Genomic DNA, 24,910 nt, shown 5'->3' with positions numbered 1-24,910 from the left:
ACTGTGGGCAAGATGAAAGCAATGGGCAGCATTTAGCCTTTGCATTCCCTTTGGGCCCCAAGTTACAGGGGCCACTAATTAAGACTTCTTTTTATACATGTTATATCCACATCCGAAGAAAACTGGACCCCAAGTAAAGGGGCTTTCCAGAACTTAAAAAATTGATAAGTGGGGGTCAGGTTATAAAACAGTATGCAATGAGCTCCCTCTAGTGGTGAATTCAGGCATCCAGAATTACATCATGTAGCTTTAATATGCAGGGGATTTGGAGCTCTGTACCAGAAGAAAGGGAGAAAGATTCATTGTAAAGTTGTATTAAAGAAGACATTCTCGCAACCTAGCAAGTCATCTCCTATCCATCTACAGAATATTGCTATTAAGTAGCCTGGGATTAAGGCTCTGAAGTGCTCAATGTGAATGGAGTAATGTCTGTGCCTGAGCATCACGCTCCGTACATTGTCTGAGTTAGCCAAGCGCCAGTCCCATAGACAATGAATGAAGCGAGGGTGCGCATGCATGCAGTTACTGCCGCCAAATGGGACACGTCACAGCGACCACCCCTTAATCATAGCCATATAGATGAAGGACCGGAGATATCAGACTGCGAGGGGCATGAACACCACCATGAAGAGGCAGATCGTGGAAGAGGATGTAACAAAAAACAAAAAAAGGAGACAGTCGGTCAATATATTTTATAAGTCGAGGTGGAGGAGGAGGAGGAATGGTGAAATCTCTATTGCCATATGTAACTAAAGATGGAAACACCAATACAAACAGTAACAACAGCAGCAAGACGACACATTCCTTGTGGTCTGGAACAGAAAATCCATTTATTTCAATGAGACGGAAAGCCGCAATTCATTATTTACAGGGAGGCTGCAGCTAGTACAAGACTGTGGCAGAAAGCAGCACATCGCTAGCGGCCAGAAGCAGCCACGGGAGAGCGCGGCCGAGCATCAGGGCCATTATTAACCATCTACCTGGAGGAATATTGGGTTTCTCTCTGGCTTGGTAGATTATTAAACCAGGTGATGTCATGGTCGTACTCGCTAGTGATGTCATCAATCTAAGGATACAGATGTGTGTCAGGTAGAGAATAAGACCAGGATCCAAAAACTTAGCAACAAGTCAGAAGTTTATATAGAGGAAATACAGGGATTGTAAAAGCGTCGGCGTCCCCAGCGGTGATGTCTAGAAGCGCCTTCTCCAATACCATGCAGTGAGCGGTGGGAGTCCTTGTAATATACATAGTAATCTTCACATGCAAATGGAATACATGGAGCTATAATAACAAATAATAATAATAATAATCTTCACAATTTGTGGAGGTTAATGGAAATAGAGTAAAGGATAACATCCCTGGTGGCCTAGGGGGATTATACAGATGTAAAAACCACTGTAGTTGAAACGTCCATAATGGGTGTAATAGAAATGATTTAAAGACAGATTCCCGGTGTCCCAAACCAGCCCTTCACCTGATGCCTCCTATTATTCATTAGGGAAACCGCCTTCGAGTTGAAGCTTTGCCCGAGACACCCGGTTAAATAGCCAAACTATCACTGTAATGGAAACATCAGTGGGATCAATTTCCCACGTCTCAATGTAGAAAGTTAAAAGGGAATCTGTCCAAAGCTTTAGGGAAATAGACAAGTTCCAATGTTCCTTCCTGCAACAAATGGATATTCCACTGTTGTGCTTGACTGACGTCTGTTCAGCTCAGCTTCTTCACTGCTATCTGCAGAGAACAGTCAAGCATGCGCCGTCCACACTCAGCCCACGCGCCCTCCACGCTCAGCCCACGCGCCCTCCACGCTCAGCCCACGCGCCCTCCACGCACAGAACTCTCCTATCTTTGGGCATTGGCATTACTGATGTACTGTACAACAAAGCCTTTGTACAGAGGAGTTAGACCTGCACATATACCAGGCCAGGAATGTGTGGCAGGGGCGGAACTACCGCCCGTGCAGCCGGTTCATTGAACGGGGGCCCCGAGGGAGAGGGGGCCCCTCCAGCCTCCAGCAGGGCCGCCATCAGGGCATGACTGCCCTGACTCCAGTATGGGGCCCGGCCGGTAGGGGCCCCCCTCTTGTGCGTCTCTCTCCTCATGGGGCCCCCGGCCCCATGCTATGCGCCGGGTCCGGGACATTTCAGCGCTGAGCTGCGCTGTTGCAGCAGCGCCTTCATGATTCCCCTGACTTCCGGTCATGTGACGGTGCCGTCACATGGCCGGAAGTCAGGAGAACCTGCTGTCAGCGATTTGGACGAGCGCCAGGATTCTGCAGGGATCGCATGGGGGTAAGTATAACAAGTTTTATTTTTTTTAAAATACAATTAACTAGGAGTGGAGAGATGGGAGAAGCACGTGTGTGTGTGTGTGTGTGTGTGTGTGTGTGTGTGTGTGTGTATGTGTGTGTGTATGTGTGTGTGTGGGGGGGAGATGGGAGATGCACATGTGTGTGTGTGGGGGGGGGGAGATGGGAGATGCACATGTGTGTGTGTGGGGGGGGGGAGATGGGAGATGCACATGTGTGTGTGTGGGGGGGAGATGGGAGATGCACATGTGTGTGGGGGGGGAGATGGGAGATGCACATGTGTGTGTGTGTGTGTGTGTGTGTGTGTGTGTGTGTATGTATGTGTGTGTGTGGGGGGGGGGGGAGATGGGAGATGCACATGTGTGTGTGTGGGGGGGGAGATGGGAGATGCACATGTGTGTGTGTGGGGGGGAGATGGGAGATGCACATGTGTGTGTGTGGGGGGGAGATGGGAGATGCACATGTGTGTGTGTGGGGGGGAGATGGGAGATGCACATGTGTGTGTGGGGGGGGAGATGGGAGATGCACATGTGGGGGGGGGGATGGGAGATGCACATGTGTGGGGGGGGGGAGATGGGAGATGCACATGTGTGTGGGGGGGGGAGATGGGAGATGCACATGTGTGTGGGGGGGGGAGATGGGAGATGCACATGTGTGGGGGAGATGGGAGATGCACATGTGTGGGGGGGAGATGGGAGATGCACATGTGTGGGGGGGAGATGGGAGATGCACATGTGTGGGGGGGGAGATGGGAGATGCACATGTGGGGGAGGGGAGATGGGAGATGCACATGTGGGGGAGGGGAGATGAGAGAGGGGCACATGTGGGGGAGGGGAGATGAGAGAGGGGCACATGTGGGGGAGGGGGATGAGAGAGGGGCACATGTGGGGGAGGGGGATGAGAGAGGGGCACATGTGGGGGAGGGGGATGAGAGAGGGGCACATGTGGGGGAGGGGGATGAGAGAGGGGCACATGTGGGGGGGAGGGGGTGAGAGAGGGGCACATGTGGGGGGGAGGGGGTGAGAGAGGGGCACATGGAGGGGGATGAGAGCTGCACATGGGGGAATTGGGAGTAGGGGGATAATGAGCTGCACATAACGAATGTGGGGTGGGGGAGAGTAAATGATAAATGATGATGGGGTGGGGAGAGCACGGACATGATATAATGAATTGGGGCAGGGGGTGCATGTAAATATTGAATGCGGGGAGCAGGCAGTATAGAGTAGGGGGCGTTGCGGATGCAGGAGTGTGACTGGTAACAAATTGGCGGAAAGAGTAGAGGTTCTAATTAAAATTATATATTAAGTGCCTATTTACAGTTAATGGGGGCACAGTGGTGGATTACAATTTATATTTGGAATGGTAGGTTGCCTAATAACTAACCATATATTGATGGTGGATGCACGTCTGTATTCAGCTGCGTAATGTAGAAGTTGGGGAATGTGCTCTAGATAACTGTGTTATTTTATGCAGAGACGAGTCCTGGCTGGAAGACGTGATGGCGGTCTGTGCTGGATGAAGGAGAAAAGCGAAGATGAAGGACTTCACCTAGAGACGTCACCGGTGAGTCAGTCTATTACATGTACACTGTGTATAATGTCACTGGTGATCACTGTATTACCTGTACACTGACACTATATACAGAGCTCCTGTGTATAATGTCACTGGTGATCACTGTATTACCTGTACACTGACACTATATACAGAGCTCCTGTGTATAATTTCACTGGTGATCACTGTATTACCTGTACACTGACACTATATACAGAGCTCCTGTGTATAATGTCACTGGTGATCCCTGTATTACCTGTACACTGACACTATATACAGAGCTCCTGTGTATAATGTCACTGATGATCACTGTATTACCTGTACACTATATACAGAGCTCCTGTGTATAATGTCACTGTATTACCTGTACACTGACACTATATACAGAGCTCCTGTGTATAATTTCACTGGTGATCACTAGATTACCTGGACACTTACGTTATACATACCATGTATAGAGCTCCCGTGTATAATGACACTGGTGGTAATATTAGTAATGTAGTGGTAATATGTGGTCTGGTCATGGTGTGGCAGTTTTTCTCCCTTCTGTGTGGTATTATTCGGTCACTATGTTGTGGTAATATGTGGTCTGGTCATGGTGTGGCGGTGTTCCCTGTATGTGGTATTATTGGTCATTTAAAAAAAAAATGTATATGACACATTCCCTTAAAGAAAACTAAATAAAAATATATCTAAAAAGAGTATTGGATATTTTAAGAAAATTTTAATAGGTTAGAGTAGGGCCCGCCCAGAAGAGTCTACCTTATCGTGGTGGCGGCTTTAAAAATCTTTTGGCCAAAACAAAAGCTGATGGCTATGTATGTGGCGCCGTCACATGGCCGAACGTCAGGAGAACCTGGTGGCAGCGACGTGGACGAGCGCCAGGATTCTGCAGGGATTGCATGGGGGTAAGTATAACAAGTTTTATTTTTTTTAAATACAATTAATTAACTAGGAGTGGGGGGAATCAGAGATGCACATGGGGGGGTGAGAGATGCACATGGGGGGGTGAGAGATGCACATGGGGGGGTGAGAGATGCACATGGGGGGGATGAGAGATGCACATGGGGGGATGAGAGATGCACATGGGGGGATGAGAGATGCACATGGGGGGGATGAGAGATGCACATGGGGGGGGATGAGAGATGCACGGGGGGTGAGAGCTGCACATGGGTGGGATGAGAGATGCACATGGGGGGGTGAGAGATGCACATGGGGAGTTATGTTTACATAACTTTGTTGCCTTATGAAGGGCAGGGGGGGCCCCCCAAAATTTCTTGCACAGGGGCCCACTACAGTCTGTGTCCGCCCCTGATGTGTGGCACATGCGCAGTGCTCTCTCCGCTCGGTGCAGTACACAGTGCCTCAGCTATGTCTTTGTCCAATGACAGAAGAGTACTGTGTATGTGTGGAGCATGCTTGGTGCATGTGTGAGATCTCACTGCAGATAGCGGAGCTGAGCAGATGTCAATCAAGCACATGGGGTGATGCTAGACAGGGAGTAATATGGAGGAACGTTGCACTTGCCAGGAATCTGTCCATCCTTGGTGCACTTGTCTAACAGCAAGAGCATCAGTCCTCTGCATTATTCTCAGTCTAGCGCCTCCCCATGTGCCTCCGTGTGCAAAGGCGTTGCTACACAGTACATCAGTGATGCTTTTGCCCAGAGACAAGAGAGTACGGTGCATGTGCAGAGCATGCATGGAGCATCCGTGAGATTGCAATGTAGAAAGCATGGAGGCACCGGAGCTAAAGAAACATCATTCAAGTACATTGGACTCTAGGCAAGGAATAATGCAAAGCCTCCTTCCACTTTTGGGGAATTGATCCATCCTTGGTGCACTTGCCTCCCAACAAGAGCAAATTTGTTCAACTCTGCTACCTCTCCATTATGTAATTGTGTGCATGCGCTGTGAAAATCTGATACGTGAGCAGTCCTCTCCCTTCTTTGGGCAATGGCATGTACAATGCAAAAATCTATTCCTTCACCCACAGTGCCGCGCCAAGAACTCACAGTGCATGTTCAAGAGGATACTGGCAATAGCAATAAAGGAGAAGCTCTAAACAGATAAACTGGCGCTAATGCAGGGAATTGGCGCGCTCATTTACAAAAGAAAGATTCAATGTTGATTCTGTCAGCGAGGAAATATCAGTTTTTCGGACAGAACAGTTTGTTAGCTTGGTAAGGCAGAAAAAGGCAAAGTTCAATGTCGTGGTAGTGTGGTGACCTTAAAGCTCTTGACAGGTTCCCTTTAAATCTCAATTTAATGTAAATTCTAGGTAAAGCCAAGAAGGGTGGGAGGAAGAAAAAAAAATGCAATTTTCCATCTCACCACTTTCCCGGAGAAGACAGTAATTTAGGACAAGAGGTCGCTATTTAGTAAGTAATGAATGAGTGTTTTCTGGAGAACTTCAAACTTCAATCTCCTCGAAATGGATTGACTCATTAGCATATAACTGAATATGTAAGATGTTAAGCTCGTGCTCGAATACAATAGTTATTGGAAAAGTCTATTCAAACCAGTAACCTTAACCCCCAGAGCCACTCACTGGTCTGTACATCCATCCATAGATAGGAGGGGAGGGGGGGTTAAAAGCATTTCTTACACTCTGGAGCTTTTTGCTGCATAGGGAAGCGCGATGTGCTGGAATCACGGAGGAAATATGCCTACAGGGATATGCAATTTTGCAAATGCATATGCTTACTGCAAAGTTTAATTCTTGCAAAGTGCTCCCTGTACATTTCAAATATTATCAAATATGGTAATTGGGACTAATAAATCTGAGGGCGAGGCCGCCTATTGGCCTGCATGACATCACCGGCTCCGGGAACAAGCCGGGAATAATAACGAGGTGCAGCTCATTGGGGGACATTGTGTGTCCTGCGCTATACACAGCCATGGAGAATCATGTCCGGGTGTGTATATGTTTTATATTGTCAGAGATTTCGAAAATAAAATGTGGTTTGTTGATTTTGTCAATTTACACATTTTAAAACTATTTAATTTTTTTGGGGTCCAAAATGTAGTACGGATTTAAAATTACCTAATATACGTTATATGGATCTCTTTATTCTGAATCAAACAGCCAAATCCTCTATATAAACAGAGTTAAAATGTAAGATTCAGGTTTCCTGCAGCCACCACTAGGGGGAACTTAGGAGCTGACTGTATACCATTTTATTATTAATTTCAACCCTTTAATGGGAAGTCATCAGAAGATTACCTACTGTTTAAATCGGGTTTCTGCAATAAATGTATGGTCTTCAAAATGTTTTTTTTTCCCAGATCAATCTGTATTAGAAGTAAAAAGTAGAAATCTTGAAACTTTCATACTGACAGAAGGAAGAGGAGGTGAGCTGTGATATCACCTATTGAGAATGTTGGATCCTGTGTTATCTACTGTATATAGAGGTGTTATCAGTCATTGTACAGGAGGAGGAGGTGAGCTGTGACATCACCTATTGTGAATGGTGGATCCTCTGTTATCTACTGTATATAGAGGTGTTATCAGTTACTGTACAGAAGGAGGAGGTGAGCTATGACATCGCCTATTGTGAATGGTGGATCCTGTGTTATGTACTGTATATTGAGGTGTTACCAGTCATTGTACAGGAGGAGGAGGTGAGCTGTGACATCATTTATTTTGAATGGTGGATCCTGATCCTGTGTTATGGACTGTATATAGGAGTTGTCAGTCATTATAATCCTGCTTCTGTTGAGAAGGAGCTTTGCTGTGAACGTCTCTTGAAGGGACAGGAAGTATGAATCAAAGTCCCAGTGGCCTGGGTGAAAACTGCAAAATTACTAATTTTGTTTATTTTACAAAAGATTAAAAAAAAAAACACGTTTTCTGATCACAGCTTCCCTTTAACCATAAAATTTGGTTCTTAAAGAGAAACTATAGCTTCTGAGAAAAACAGAAAAAGAGACAGAAGATGAAAATACAGACTTTTTCTCAAATACATGTCGTTAGTAAATCAGATGATTTCCCTTAGTTTTACATGGACGCAGGTTTTACTTTCATTTTACAGGGAGCTCAGAATCTGGTGAAATTCTCTGGTGTAGAAGAGACCAACTGTGAAGAAATTGGGGTGTGGGTGGGAGAAGCGATTCTCTACAGAATGCCAGTAGTAAATGGAGCCTTGTGATCAGATTTGGCAATATTTGGCCTGCTCACCAGTTTTGTTGATTTGGTCTACAGAATAGAACAGCAGAATAAAATCCCCTATTTATTAAAAAAAAAAAAAAAACCCTTAAAGCGAAAAACAAAAGTGGTAAATTAATTAACTAATGCATCTCGATGGACAGTGAATAAACAAAACAGAAGTTATGTGAAAAATTTAATGAACATTGTTATTAATCTGAAAATAATAAAATGTCCCTGTGTATTCTGCAGTCCAGATAAAGGTGGAGGACACTGCAGCCACTCAAGGTTAATCTGCATGGCTTATAAAGGATTAATCATCTAAGAGAAGAGGAAACAGCTGATTTTAAAGTGTTAATTTATTATGCACAACATCTTCTAACGTGTAAATCTGAGTCTCTCACTACATACACACAGAAGCTGTGACAGGTTTTACCTCTGTAGCTGTATCTTTTTGCCTCCTTCTCCTCCTTAATACACAGGAATCTGTCTTGCATTACTTCACATGATCACTACATATAGCATGAAGTAAGACATAACCAACACAGACCCCCACAGTGTCTTCCACCACATATCTACCAGGTCAGAGGCAGAAAGTCTCACTCAGATGTCAAGATAGTGAAACAGTGGAGAACCCGACTCTAGCCTTAAAGGGCCAGAGCTTTTATTACTAACTTAGACATGACTTTTTTTTAAACTTTTATAAAGTGCATATAGTTGAGAAAGGTTTTATATTTAGGTCTCCTTCACCTGATGAAGGTTCCCAGGAGGTGATAGTTCCCCTTTAAAGACTAGGCATCCATTGTTGCATTGCAATAGCCATAACATGCAGCATTAATCAGACAGTGGTTTCCTTATTGCAGCTGAGTATATTTTATTCTATTACACTGCTGTGATCCAGAGAGAACAACATTTCTAAATCTGACCGGTGACGATGCATCTCGGATCACTAGTCCAAGGCAGGTCCCATCCCAGCTTCCCTAGATTGATTGGTCTCTCTCAGAAGTCCAATTTTTCCATGTAAGAGAAAAACGGACCGATTTTTCTGATCAGAATTTCCAAGCGTCTTCTGTTTTTCTTGTACATAAAGAAAAAAAAAAAAGTCCCCACTTAATCCATTCTGACAGTTTGTGATGTCATCCAAGTGAGGTCCGATTTTTTTTAAGAACCCAATGACTTGCACTGCAGATTTTGATCTGACCCTTAAAAGATCTAAAATCGGACAGGTCGACTTGATTTTCCATGGACCTCTCGGTCTGCCAAAAATCGGAAACAAATGAATGGCCCCACAGACAAATCCCTGGTACGAGTGCTATCCGTGAAACCCACAGATAACACTCGAATAAGAAAATCAGACGTCTGAACGAGTCCTTAGTGTGTATAGGGAGCATCCTATCAGTCTTGGGGAATGGGGCGAGGAGAAGCTGACGGGACCTGCCTCCGATTACTCATGAGACACATAGTCCACGGCCGCTTTCCCCAAGTATCTTTCCTTTGAAATGCCGCATCGTTTCAGAATAAAACATGCACGACTGCAGTAACGCAGCCAAGGTTTAGGAAACACGGATCTCATGTTCACATATATTATAGAACATAGTAAAATAATAGAAACAAAAACATAAAATAAAGAAGTTCTCTTTTTAAAGGAACACTGAATTTTATTTTTTAAATATAGTTTTAGCAGTTTAGTTTTATTCCGCACCTGCTGCTATAAATCACCTCCCGTTTTCTGTCAGTTTTCCCCCCTCCGTTGAACCATGATATGTATATAAATCAATAATAATTTGACGGTTACATTTTGGGGCTGTTTTACTGTAGGATTCATTATTTTTCATGACATGGTTAAACAATGAAACTTGGAATTAAGTGAAAATAAGATGCAAACTCTGCAATTCTGATTAAATACGGCAGTCTGGCAAAGAGGAGAGACTATAAAGACAGGCGAGAGCAGAGGGAACTGACATGTTTTTGAAAGTAAAGATAATACTTTACTTGCTTGTTACTATAAAAGGGGAGGAGAGGGATATATAAGAAAATGACTAATTCCATCATTAAATCACTTGCAGTTAAAACCTTAAAGGTGTTGTCCGGTGTAAAATGAAAAGTCTGCAGTCATTTTGTGTGACTGCAGACTTGTTAATCTTCCCAGCGCACACACAGCCATTGTCTGCCTAGGGATCGGCGGTCAAGTATGCGCTTTGCATACTCCGGGGCAGAACATGTCTAGTGGGCGAAGCCTCACTCAATACACTTGTGCGTGCGCTGTGAGGATTCACAAGTCTGCAGTCACACAAAGTGGCTGCAGACTTTTCATTTTTAGACCAGACAACCACTTTAACTTCCCATCTACTGGAAAACGGGTCAGTCTAAAGGACTAAGAAAAATGGAAACATTTGGTCCTAGAGGTCTCTTCTCCCAGTCGTTCTATTCTTGTTCTTGGGCAGTATTATAGTAGTTATATTCTTGTACACAGGGGGCTGTATTATAGTAGTTATATTCTTGTACATAGGAGCAGCATTATAGTAGTTATATTCTTGTACATAGGGAGCAGTATTATAGTAGTTATATTCTTGTACATAGGAGGCAGTATTATAGTAGTTATATTCTTGTACATAGGAGGCAGTATTATAGTAGTTATATTCTTGTACATAGGAGCAGCATTATAGTAGTTATATTCTTGCACATAGGAGCAGCATTATAGTAGTTATATTCTTGCACATAGGAGCAGCATTATAGTAGTTATATTCTTGTACATAGGGAGCAGTATTATAGTAGTTATATTCTTGTACATAGGGAGCAGTATTATAGTAGTTATATTCTTGTACATAGGAGCAGTATTATAGTAGTTATATTCTTGTACATAGGAGCAGTATTATAGTAGTTATATTCTTGTACATAGGAGCAGTATTATAGTAGTTATATTCTTGTACATAGGAGCAGTATTATAGTAGTTATATTCTTGTACATAGGAGCAGTATTATAGTAGTTATATTCTTGTACATAGGAGCAGTATTATAGTAGTTATATTCTTGTACATAGAGGCAGTATTATAGTAGTTATATTCTTGTACATAGGGGCAGTATTATAGTAGTTATATTCTTGAACATAGGGGCAGTATTATAGTAGTTAGTGGGGTGCACGAACGTGTCCTCTTCAGCAAAGTGTCCTGTTCGACAAGTGTCTGACAGTTATTTCAATGGCAGTCATTCAGGGCAGGAGTCAGGTAACCCACACTTTATACTCTCTTCTAACTATGTACTTTATTCCTGCATCCATATTCCTGTGTGCTTTTTTCATCCACATTCACCGCCCTATCCCCCCTCCATCACCACTCATCCATATCTGCCCCTCTCTCCTGCCCTCTCCTATGTACAGCTCCCATGCTCTTTTGAACTTCCTGAAAAATCTCACTCTGTCTCATCCAAAAGGTATTGCACAAGAAACCATGTCACAAATCCAAAAACTATCTGCTCTTTCTCTTTTTACTGCTACTACTCATTTCAGAATACAAAGAGAGAGCGAGAGCGCAAAGACCAATAGAGTTTCACCTGTAGACATAGGAATGAATAATAAAAAGGTGGTGCTCACCTGGTTTGGTTGTGTAAGAACACAACCACCATAACGTATAAAAAGCAGCTGCAGCGGATCTCCAATGGGTGTCCCACAGGACCAGAATAAATCCAAAGGCGGTGAAAGTAGAGATATACGTCCGCGCCGCTGAAAGATCCTCAAGTCAGGAACATGTAATAATATCCTTGTTTATTGGTAAATGCCTACGCGTTTCTGGGTGTTCCACACCCCTTCATCAGGGCATATATCTGTTGGTGCCCTGATGAAGGGGTGTGGAACACCCAGAAACGCGTAGGCATTTACCAATAAACAAGGATATTATTACATGTTCCTGACTTGAGGATCTTTCAGCGGCGCGGACGTAGATCTCTACTTTCACCGCCTTGAACTACTCATTTCAGGGGATATCTCTCCTAACCCCGGACCACCCTCCACCAACCTCAACCTCTCCCTTACCTCACATCGAAACCCTGCTAACCTTATTAACATCAGCTGTACTCCTTCATCTCCCTCCTTCAATTGCGCACTGTGGAATCCTCGGTCTGTATGCAACAAGCTTCCTTTCCTGCACAATTACTTTCTGACCAACGCTCTCAATCTGCTGGCCCTCACTGAAACCTGGATCCAGGATTCTAACACGGTCTCCCCTGCCGCTATTTCTCATGGCGGCCTGCATTTTTCCCATTCCCCCGAGACCTGCAAACAGACTTGGTGGTGGGGTCGGCTTACTCCTGTCCCCACAATGCACCTTCCAGGTCATCCCCCCAATACCATCACTCTCATTCCCTTCTTTTGAGGTCCACACCATCAGGCTCTTCCATCCCCTCTCCCTCAGAGTAGCGGTCGTATACCGTCCCCCAGGCTCACCCACCCAGTTCCTTGACCATTTTTCTGCCTGGCTGCCGCACTTCATGTCCTCAGATTTACCAACCCTTATTCTGGGAGACTTCAACATCCCCATAAACAGCCCCACCTCCTCATCCGCATCCCAGCTTCTATCTTTAACCACTTCGCTTGGCCTTTAACAGCTTTCAACCTCTGAGACACACAAAGATGGAAACACCCTGGATCTGGTCTTTGTCCAGCTTAGTTCAATCCCCCACCTAAATAACTTCCCTCTTCCCCTCTCTGATCAGAACATTCTCTCCTTCACACTCACAAATCCTCGCCCGCCCCAGCACACTCCTACCTATCACACATTCAGAAATCTACAAGCCATTAACCCTCATACACTTACAGACTCCCTTCACTCATCACTGTCCGCAATCTCCTTTTTCCTGTCCTGATCTGGCTGTAAACCACTACAATGACACTCTCAGAAGCACACTGGACCAAGCAGCGCCCCTCACCCTCAGAACCTCTAAACACAGAGGAAAACAGCCCTGGCTCACAGAGCAAACCAGATTTCTCCAGCGATGCTCTAGAAGTGCGGAACGCCTATGGAGGAAAACTCACACACTAGAAGACTTTATCCACTACAAATTTATGTTAAAAACATATAACTCTGCCCTTCACCTCGCCAAACAGACCTACTTCACCATCCTGATCTCCTCACTATCCAACAACCCCAAAAATCTCTTCGATACCTTTCACTCCCTCTTCAGTCCTAAAGCGCAGGCCCCCCATCATTGACATTTGTGCTGAGGACTTGGTCTTCTACTTCACAGAGAAAATAGACACCATCCTTCAGGAAATCAGCTCCCATTAACCAAGTGCCGTGACTCCCCCCCACATCCCCTCTGGATCACTCTCCACATTTAATCCAGTCACAGAAGACAAAGTCTCCAGGCTCCTCTCTTCTTCCCATCCCCTCACATCTACTCCAGTCTCGATCTTCAGTCGTCACTACTCACCTAACTAAAATCTTCAACCTCTCCCTCTCTTCTGGTATCTTCCCCTCCTCCTTCAAACACTCCATCATTACTCCATTATTAAAAAAGCCCTCTCTTGACCTTTCCTGCACAAACAACTACAGACCAGTCTCTAATCTTCCCCTTCATCTCTAAACTCTTGGAGCGCCTGGTCTACTCCCGCCTTACCAGTTGCCTCTCCACTCACTCTCTTCTAGACCCATCACAGTCCGGCTTCCTCCCCCTACATTCTACAGAAACTGCACTCATCAAAGTAACCAATGACCTTCTGACAGCAAAAAGTAATGGTGACCACTCTCTGCTCGTTCTTCTTGACCTCTCTGCAGCCTTTGACACCGTTGACCACCACTTCCTACTCTCTACGCTCCACTCAATCGGCATAAAGGACACTGCTCTCTCCTGGTTCTCCTCCTACCTATCTGACCGCTCTTTCAGTGTATCGTTCGCTGGCTCCACTTCTTCCTCTCACTATTGGGGTTCCTCAGGGTTCAGTCATTGGCCCTCTTCTCTTCTCTCTCTACACAGTCCCAATTGGACAGACCATCAGCAAATTAGGTTTTCAGTACCATCTTTATGCTGATGACACACAACTATACACCTCATCCCCTGACCTTACCCCCGCTGTGCTACAGAACACCAGTGACTGTCTGGCCGCAGTTTCTAACATGTCCGCTCTCTACCTGAAACTCAACCTTTCCAAAACTGAACTTCTTCTGCTCCCGCCGTCTACTCATCTCTTGAAATCTGACATCTCTCTCTCCGTGTGTGGCACCACAATAATGCCGAGCCAGCAGGCGCGTTGTCTGGGCATTGTGTTTGACACCAATCTCTCCTTCACCTTCCACATACAATCTCTTGCCCGCTCTTGTCGCTTGCACCTGAAGAACATCTCTAGAATCCACCCCTTTCTCACCTTGGAAACAACAAAAACCCTCACTGTTGCCCAGATCCACTCCCGCCTTGACTACTGTAACTCTCTATTAATTGGCCTCCCCCTCACTCGACTTTCCCCCCTCCAGTCCATCCTTAATGCTGCAGCCAGGGTCATCTATTTGGCTAACCGTTACTCAGACTCCTCCGCTCTGTGCCAGTCATTGCACTGGCTGCCCATGAGTTATAGGATTCAATTTAAATTGCTTGTTCTCACCCACAAAGCTCTCCACAGTGCGGCACCCCCCTACATCTCCACCCTCATTTCTGTTTATCAGCCTACCCATTCTCTACGCTCTGCAAGCGACTTTCGACTAACATCCGCACTAATCCGTACCTCCCACTCCCAGCTTCAAGACTTCTCCCGAGCTGCACCTATTCTTTGGAATGCTCTACCCCAAGAAATTAGGATGAACCACAATTTACACAGTTTTAGGCGCTCCCTAAAAACACACCTGTTTAGCGCAGCCTATCACCTTCCCTAATCGAAGTCCTTTTACCTTCTTATAGTCCATCCCTTATTTCTCCACACATAACTCTCCACTGAACCAAAAAGCACCACAAATACTGGCTGGTGATGAGCTCATGCAGCCTTTATCTATCCCTCATCCCCTCAAGATGGCTGAACCATCCTTGTAAATAAGCCCCTGTACTTTGTGTCACCCCCACCTCATTGTAGATTGTAAGCGCTTATGAGCAGGGTCGTCATTATTTTTGCTGAAATTATTGCATTATCTTTAGCTATGTTACTTATGACTGTTGTATATGAACCTCAGAATTGTTAAGCGCTGCGGAATATGCTGGCGCTATATAAATAAAGATTATTATTATTAGTTATATTCTCATATATAGGGGGCAGTATTATAGTAGTTATATTCTTGTACATAGGAGCAGTATTATAGTAGTTATGTTCTTGTATATAGGAGCAGTATTATAGTAGTTATATTCTTGTACATAGGGAGCAGTATTATAGTAGTTATATTCTTGTACATAGTGGCAGTATTATAGTAGTTATATTCTTGTACATAGGGCCAGTATTATAGTAGTTATATTCTTGTACATAGGGGGCAGTATTATAGTAGTTATATTCTTGTACATAGGAGCAGTATTATAGTAGTTATATTCTTGTACATAGGGGGCAGTATTATAGTAGTTATATTCTTGTACATAGGGGGCAGTATTATAGTAGTTATATTCTTGTACATAGGAGCAGTATTATAGTAGATATATTCTTGTACATAGTGGCAGTATTATAGTAGCTATATTCTTGTACATAGGAGCAGTATTACAGTAATTATATTCTTGTACATAGGAGCAGTATTATAGTAGTTATATTCTTGTACATAGGGAGCAGTATTATAGTAGTTATATTCTTGCACATAGGGGGCAGTATTATAGTAGTTATATTCTTGTAACTAGGGGGCAGTATTTATAGTACTCCTATGTCCCAGAGAACATAATCAATCTGGTAAACTCTGTTCTCAGTTTCTTCCGTCAGCCTCCGGTATAATTAAACGTATATTTGTAAAGTTCACAAACAAATATGAATGCGATCAGCACATCAGACAATTCTATAAGATGAACGATCGGGTGCGGGGTCCATTTGTCGCCCCGAGGCTTTGCTGCCTGCGTGAACGTTTATAGCCTAACACTTTAAAATGTAATGTCATGCTTTAAAAAGCCACTGGCAGCAGATAGATCACATTTGTTTTAACGTCGGGATCGGAGGAAATAAATAAATAACATTGACAAAACGGATAGACAAGAGGGAAAGCGATGGAGAGGCACTGGGAGGCGTCACGAGGCATTGCTCTCCCCATGGATCTCATCTCTGTACCTTAAATTGCCACAATTATATGAAATTACTAGCTGACTAAATTAAGTCCTGGAGCAATGAGCAAAATAAAGGAACGTTTCACTCAGGAAATTTTTTGCATCATTGTGATCAGTAATTATTGTGTGCAGCTTTCAATCATTGCCAAATCCCGCTCATTGAATTTTCTCTACTACTTTGTAAAGACGGCGAGGAAGGGAGAGGGGGGTCTTTTATGGTTACAAAGCTGCAATTCAGTAATACGTGCATTCTGCATTAGTTTTAAAGGGGACTTACGGACTTTTATTTTGGAGCTGCTCATCCTAATCAGAGCAAGGGTTTAGAAATTACAGCTCTTTAATATGTAGCTGCCTCTTTTTAAAGGGACCAAAAGGAATTGGACAATTATCTCAAAAGCTCTTTAATGGGTTGCATGGGATTTTCCCTCATTAATCCATCATCAGTTACGCAGGTAAAAGGTCTGGAGCGGATTCCAGGTGTGGCATTTGCATTTGGAAGCTGTTGCTGTGAACAACATGTGGTTAAAGGAGCTCTCAATGAAGAGAAACAGACCATCATTAGGCTGAAAAAAAAGAAGAAATCCACTGGAGAGATAGCAGAAATGTTAAGAGAGCCAGATCAACAGTTTGGTAGATTCGGCAAAAAAATAAAAAATAAAAATAAATAAAGAGCCCACTGTTGAGCTTGGGAACCCAAAAAGGCCTGGATGTCTATGAAAAACAACAGTGGTGGATGATTGCAGAATCCTTTCCATGGTGACTAAAAACCCCCTTTATAACATCCACCCAAGTGAAGACTCTCCAGGAAGTCGGTGCCTCAGTATCTAAGTCTACCATAAAGAGAAGACTTCATTAGAGCAAATACAGGGGGTTCACTACAAGATGCAAACAATTAATCAGCCTGAAAATAGAAAGGCCAGATTAGACTTTGCCAAAAACATCTAAAGAAGCCGCCCAGTTCTGGAAAAGCAAAACTAAGATCAACCTGTACCAGAATGATGGGAAGAAAGTCTGGAGAAGGCTTGGAACGGCTCCTGATCCAAAGCACACCACACCCTCTGTGAGACATGGTGGAGGCAGTATGATGGCGCGGGAATGCATGGCTTCCAATGGCACTGGGTCACTGGTGGTTATTGATGCTGTAACTTAAGACAGAAGCAGCTGGATGAATCCTGTGTATACAGGGCAATTCTGCTCAGATTCAACCACATGCAGCAATGTTGATTGGACGGCGCTTCACAGGACAGATGGACAATGACCCAAAACATCCTGAAAGCAAAGAAGTGGAATATTCTGCAATGGCCGAGTCATAGCCAGATCTCAGTCCATCGAGCCGCATATCACAGGCTGAAGACAAAATGTAAGGCAGAAAGACCCACAAATAAGCAACAACTGAAGTCACCGCAGTAAGATGGCAAAGCTTCATAGAGGAGACCAGCGATGGTGACGTCTATGGCCTCCAGACCGTCATTGCTGCAAAGGATTCTCCACAAAGTATTAAAAATGAACATTTTATTTATGATAAAGTTAAATTCGTCCAATTACTTTTGAGTCCCTGAAATGAGGAGGCTTTGTAGAAAAATGGCTGCAATTTCTAAACGTTTCATAGGAGATTTTTGTTCAACCCCTTTCATTAAACCTGAAAATCTAAAAACTTCAAATTGCATCTCAGTTGTTTCATTAAAAAATAAAAAAAAAATACTGGCCTGCAGAGCTGAAATCACGAAGATTCGGTCACTGTCAAAATATTTCTGGAGCTAACTGTACATCGCCGTATACAGAGCCTAAGCACAATTATGTGTTTCCATTGTTTAAAAAAAATAATTAAAATAAAAAATCTATTGTAATTTTAGTTATCACAACCACGTTGGGAACTTTGTAAAGAGATCTTGTGTGTTTGTCTCAGGAGCTCAGCCATGACCGTGAGGAGGAAGCAGAGGGAGGACATTGCTGTGGCTGAAAGACAACAAGCTGCAGCAGGAGCCTCTCCCCATTAGTGATAGTAGGACAGAAACATAATGAAGCCCCGCTCCCCATGTTCCCCAACCAAAAATGTGAGGACAGGGCTGAATTTGAAGGGGAAATGTCCTCATGTAAGCAGCGTAAGAGACAAGTAGAGAGTTGCAGCTTGAAAGGTTGCTTTGTGGGAGGACTCGGAGCAGGGTTGTCCAGCTGCGCAGAGTATTTCAGGAGAAGAGTGTGTAGTTTTTGTGTGAAGCAGTGATGTGTCCTCTCTTGGGATGATCTTAGTGCATGGGAGTAATGGAATGGAGTCATGAATGAGCAACAGGTTCCATAGCAGTACAGAGTATTTCAGGAAAGCAATGTGGCCCTTTAGGAGGCAGTGGTATGCGCTACTTACTTGCTAAAACAAATATGCGCTAAAAAAAAGTGAAAAAAAAAAATTCCATGAAACAATGACATATTAAAGTTGTCTGAAGGTGGATGAACCCCACGGAACATTTCCTTTGACTGACGTGAGCAGAACTGCGCATTGCTGGAGGAAAGGTCTGCCCAAGGTTACAGCTCCGAATATAGACGCACGGTTACTGACTCTGGCAGTCTTCAGGACACCGATCACAATAACAAAAAGGGCAATTCCCGCACCGCCAGGATGTAAAGAATCTGGAAGAAAAACGCCAGAAACCTGACAGAATACACAACCAAGATGGAAATGCACATAGGAAAAGAGGACCTGTCACATTCCTGGACTTTGTCCACTCTAAGAAAAGTTTGTTTGTTTCGTTTTTTCTTAAAGAAAGTTTCCCTGTTACACAGTAGAGGAGTCACTCACAAGAGTCTTCACTTTAGTTTAGCTTTTCACATCTGCAATGACCAGGAGTGCCCTAGAGAAGAAGCTATAAAGATGAATCGCTTTATCTACAGGGATTGTCCAACCGTTATGCGGCATTTTTCAAAAATGTATATAACCAAGTAGATTACCAAGTTGGATCACTCTTTATTTCAGTGCACGTCATGTCATGATCCCTGCGAGTCACTGTTCACCTCCAGAGACTGAAGCGCTGATACATTGAAACAAGCTTTACATTAGTGTCCTATTCGCAGTCAGCGAGCGCAGACAATGAGAATTTCGTAATATTATTATTATTACACCTACTACATATTGGGATAAGATCTTGAAGATAGGAATCCCCCTTTAAGGCTGGGTTTCCATGTGGCATTTGTGACATGAACTATATGGGAAAAAGCCAGCAGCAATTTCCCATGATTTTGCAGCACATAAATATCTTGCAGTTCGCCTAAACCTGCAGAAAGTCAGGAGCGCAGTTCTCAGATGCTCAGTATGCTGCCACCCCACAAAGGTGACGTCTATTAGCCCATTTTTGGGACAATTTGATGAAGGTTGTACAGCTCTTCTCGTACCTCATATAGTGGCGGCCAATGACCTCCGAAAACGCTTACCTCGTAATCCAAGATGCCGAAGCCGAGGCCTCGCTTGTCCTTTTCCAATTCCACAATGTCAACGTCCGGAGACCACAAGGTCAACTCTCCGTCCTCATCGTCGGCCTCATGGACGTGGGTCAAGTCGTCATCCTGTGGTTCCTTCAATGAAATCATTACATTTGTTCTAATCAACAATATGGGAAAACTTGGAAAGTGGATGCCGGCTGGAGGAGCGGATAGTAGACTGGCCGGGGCTTGAGAGGAGACCCTAGTATATGCCAGAATTGCATTGGATCAGCAAACCTCCAAATTCAGCTGGCTACGCGGGCCTGGAGCAGTTCTACCGGCAAATTAAATTGGCCAAATCCCTCAAAAGTTATTGAGACACAGAACCTCGTTACATTCAGATCCTTGAGAAACGTAGGACATTCACAATTTCACCCACAATGCAGAACATTGAGCATGCTCGGTGCAGACCCTGAACCAGCAGAGGGCAGCAGTCAGATGTAAGCTCCTGCAGCCTGTAAACTAAACCGGTAGAACTTTGAATTCAGCTCTGACGTATAAGTAAGTGGAGTATAAGAAATGATTTTACCAAAGAGCAGAACAGGATAAGTAAATCTTAGTACATTGAAAAGGTTAGACATTACTATCCTAACGTCCGGATGCTAGACTGAAAGTGTGAGGGCAAGATGAGTTATCTAGATTCCTTAAGAGCAGCAATGTTGTATCACTATTGACTTTAATAGGAGCTGCCGAGAATGGCTGCCTGTACAATGGCAGCCGATCTTCAGTTACACCAGAGCATGGAGCACAGACCTCATCAGGTCCAGTTATGATAACTTTTCAGAAGTTCTCCATTTCTGGAACCGCAGGGGTTTACAAGCAAAATTTACAGATCCAAGCATACAGCAGAAATAATGCTAAAAGTATCGGACAAGTTTCTTAAAAAATATTATTAAAAAAAAACTAAAACATTTTCAAAACTTTTTAAAATGCAGATAAAATATTAGCCACTGTGAAGACTTATTTTTTACTTTTGTAAAACTTCAGTAACTTATGTAACTTTTTTTCTTTTCCCTCTGTTCACAACCAAAGTTGTTTTCAAACTTCTGCTGGTTGCCCTCGGCCACAGGCACAAGTGTAACTCGTCCCTGTTGTCTGACACGTGACCTAAGAGTTCAGCGCTAATTGTCATCTGAGCTCCCACAATTCCCTGCTCTCTAGGAAAGGGGATCCCAGCAGAAATCGAAATTTAGCCTTAGACATAAATGTAGGAGGAAACATCACGTAAACTAGTGCAAAAAAATGAAGTAATAGTATTTGCAAAGTTTCATGTAGTTAAAAAAAAAAAAAAATGAAAAAGGTTGAGGATTATTAGGAGTCTGGCGGACCACCGTTCATCTGACTGACTGCAATGTAATGGTATATGTCTCCTGTGGAGGGAAGAAGTGCGTAGAAATGGATTTGCTAAGTAACACCAGCTGAACACTAAAGGGTGACAGATCGCTTCAATTTAAAACAGAGATTATTTATGGGTGTAAAAGTTTTATACATTTTACCTTTCGCTGATAATCGTCACCTGCAAACTCTGGAGACATGAAAACTTGATCATCTTCATCTGGCTACAGAAAAAAATGTAATTAATAAATAAAATATATATTATAAAAGAGTCAAGATCAGCTTGAAAAATAAAACTTGGATAATAAAAATAAGTAAAATAAATAAAATAAATAAAAAAATAAAAAAACTTGGAGTGATTTTTAAAGGGGTATGCCTACCTTAAACATGTATAGCATAGCCACAGGATATGCCATAAATGCCTAATTTGTGCAGTTTTTTGGAGTTATTGCGCCACTGACTATCAATAAACAGGGAAGGGACAGCAAAGAATGCGAAAATAGATGTTGCGTTACCCGATTTCCCCATAAATGCATTTATGGTATATCCTGTGAAGTTGGATCTAGTCCTAGAGCAATGGCCAGATCCTAGATTCCTAAACTATAGTGAAGCCAAACAAAAACATGTTCATAACTATGGTTCTTGTCATACCCTGAAGATGCCAAAAGAACAAACTACAAAAATTATTTTCAAAATCCCCAAAGAATGAAAATACCTAAGGGAAAACCCTAAAATCATATATCATGTTAATATGAAATAAATAAAAAGAATATGGTAGGGTCAAACCTTAAAACGATGCTCAAAGCACCAAACTATGGCCAAAAATAAAAACCACATGAAAAAAAAAAAAAAGTCTAAAGATATTTAATACCAAAGAACCTAAACATTGGAGTGGTTATTTTTTCGGTACGCTGGTGAGAATCATGAAGTGCAGAACTGACCGCTTCTGCCCGTTACCGCTGCACACTTACTCTATCATTCTGGACCCTCAGGTCTTTTGGATTGTCCACAAAGTTGTCATTTTCATCATCGACCAAGCGGCGGCAACAGACCAGTGTAAATGGAGGGGGCACTTCTTTAAGGAAGGAGATGGCTTCTCGGCGAGACTTTCCATAGAGCTGGACTTGGTTCACCTGTGGAGCAATGACATTGTTTATGGAACACGTAGATCAAAATACATGTGAATTTTTGCACAGTAGTCTAATCTTCCAAAAGTAATTTTTATTTTCTCATAAGCCCAAAATGGAGATCAGACAACAAAGACAATGGAAGATTGTGATCTGGAAATGTTGCTTTTTTGATTGTCTGGATTATCAGGATGTAACTCACGATCTGTACAGGATCAATTTATTTAGAAAGGGATTCTACTTTTATTTTTTTCAAGTTTATGTAAACTTTTGCTGTTTTCAAGTTTTACAACTTTTTGCAGCGTGCGCTCCTTTTATACCTAGTGGATAATGAAGTGTATGCTGCTGAAAATGTGGAAGGTAAAATATACATTTTTACTCCAAAATCTGTTTTTTTGTTTTTTTTTTAAAAATACAGAATTGTTATAAATGCGGCACATTTCCAAGCAAATATGAAATGGCGGTGATGTATTGGGGTGTGGCCAGCTCCACCAGCGACGCCAATACGACTCCACATTGAAACTTTTCTGCAGACACATTCTTCACTGTTTACTAGTGTTGAGCGATACCTTCCGATATCAGGAAATATCGTATCGGATTGGATCGGGCCGATACCCAAAAAGTATCGGATATCGCCGATTCCGATACCGGAAACCAATGCAAGTCAATGGGACACAAATATCGGAATGAAAATAAACCCTTTCTTTCCTTGTAGGTTAATTCTACATGAAGTAAAACAACTAAGAATAATGTAGAATGACATGAAAAGCCGGCAATTCATCAGCGGCATTCACCGGTACCCGACAATTTACAACAGAAAGAATAGAGCTTCACACATAGATTAGATAGATAGAAACATGTCAGTCACATATATATGAAGTACAGTGACAGTGTTGCTTACTGTACTTGTCATTTAGTGTAAAGGATTTATTAAAAAAAATATTAGTGTTTTCATGCACCGTCTCTTTAAAAAAGCCGGCCGGCAATTCAGCATCTGTACCCGACAATTTATAACAGAAAGAATAGAGCTTCACACATAGATTAGATAGATAGAAACATGTCAGTCACATATATATGAAGTACAGTGACAGTGTTGCTTACTGTACTTGTCATTTAGTGTAAAGGATTTATTAAAAAAAATATTAGTGTTTTCATGCACCGTCTCTTTAAAAAAGCCGGCCGGCAATTCAGCATCTGTACCCGACAATTTATAACAGACAGAATAGAGCTTCACACATAGATTAGATAGATAGAAACATGTCAGTCACATTTATAAGAAGTACAGTGACAGTGTTGCTTACAGAACTTGTCATTTAGTGTAAAGGATTTATTTAAAAAAATAATAGTGTTTTCATGCACCGTCTCTTTAAGAAAGCCGGCCGGCAATTCAGCATCTGTACCCGACAATTTAGAATAGAAGGAATAGAGAATCACACATAGATTAGATAGATAGAAACATGTCAGTCACATATATATGAAGTACAGTGACAGTGTTGATTACTGTACTTGTCATTTAGTGTTAAAATAAAGGATTTATTTAAAAAAAAATTGGCGTGGGGTTCCCCTTAATTTTAGGCTCTAGCGGAGGTTAAGCAGACAGCTGGGGCAAATGTTTGAAGCCTGGGAAGGGGGTAATACCCACGGAGCTTCCCAGGCTACTAATATCAGCCCCCAGCTGAATACCTAGCCTTTACTAGCTATTAAAATGGGGGACCCCCCCAAAAAAATGACGTGGGGTCCCCCCTAATTTAATAGCTAGCACAGGCTAGGCAGACAGCTGGGGGCTGATATTAATAGCCCAGGAAGGGTGCCATGAATATTGGCCCCCTCCCAGGCTAGAAACACCAGCCGTCAGCCGCCCCAGAAATGGCGCATCCATAGGATGCGCCAATTCTGGCACTTAGCCTCGCTCTTCCACGCTGCCCTGGTGCGGTGGCAGGGGGTAATAGGGTTGGGGTTGATGTCAGCTTATAATGCCAGCTGACATCAAGCCCAGGTTAGTAATGGAGAGGCGTCTATAAGACACCCCCATTACTAACCCCATAGTCAAAGTTAAAAGAAAACACAAACACCCAGAGTAAAGTCCTTTAATTGAAATAAAGACACAATTCTTTATTGTTCTAAATTAAACCATACTTACCATCACGCCCATTCCAGCTGAAGCCAACGATCTCCTGTAATAAAAGAAAAATAATAAAGCAACCTCATCCTTACCTTTCGATGGTTCCCAGGACAGCTCCAGCTCTGCTACATCGAGATGACAGGCTGGACCGCAGCAGAAAGCTGCCATCCAGCCTGTCATCCCGCAGACACTGAGAAGCGCAGGCATGCTTGCGCTCCTCAGTGTCTCTCTGTGACGTCATCCAGATGAGCCGAGTTCATGTCCAATGAACTCAGCTCACCTCATGCACGTCACTGACAGCGTGGGAAAATTCTCCTGCACTCAGCGCTTCAGCGTGAGAATTCTCCCACGCTGTCAGTGACATACATGAGGTGAGGTCATGTCCAATGAACTCAGCTCACCTCATGCACGTCACTGACAGCGTGGGAAAATTCTCACGCTGAAGTGCTGAGTGCAGGAGAATTTTCCCACGCTGTCAGTGACGTACATGAAGTGAGCGGAGTTCATTGGACATGACCTCGGCTCATCTGGATGCCGTCACAGCCAGACACTGAGGAGTGGAAGTATGCCTGCGCTTCTCAGTGTCTGCGGGATGACAGGATGGATGGCAGCGTTCTGCTGCGGTCCAGCCTGTCATCTCGA

The 24,910-nt window shown here is 43.3% G+C and overlaps 1 protein-coding gene across 5 annotated transcripts in view; it reads right to left on the bottom strand.

Moving 5' to 3' along the window:
• Positions 1 to 24,910, bottom strand: part of PATJ (PATJ crumbs cell polarity complex component) — a 223,039-nt gene that overhangs the window by 143,325 nt on the left and 54,804 nt on the right. For all 5 annotated transcript variants that reach the window (XM_073643781.1, XM_073643782.1, XM_073643780.1 and 2 more), the window contains 3 exons: positions 21,991 to 22,152; positions 21,181 to 21,243; positions 19,637 to 19,777 (listed from right to left, as the gene is read on the bottom strand). In XM_073643781.1, coding sequence (XP_073499882.1) covers positions 19,637 to 19,777; positions 21,181 to 21,243; positions 21,991 to 22,152 — 366 coding nt within the window. The remainder of the gene's footprint in view (positions 1 to 19,636; positions 19,778 to 21,180; positions 21,244 to 21,990; positions 22,153 to 24,910) is intronic.

The sequence above is a fragment of the Phyllobates terribilis genome, unplaced genomic scaffold, assembly GCF_046119375.1.
Source record: "Phyllobates terribilis strain yellow unplaced genomic scaffold, ASM4611937v1 Scaffold_8__6_contigs__length_399053987, whole genome shotgun sequence".
Lineage (NCBI taxonomy): Eukaryota > Metazoa > Chordata > Amphibia > Anura > Dendrobatidae > Phyllobates > Phyllobates terribilis.
The sequence above is the reverse complement of the archived record's forward strand: the minus strand, read 5'-3'. Positions and strand labels throughout refer to the sequence as shown.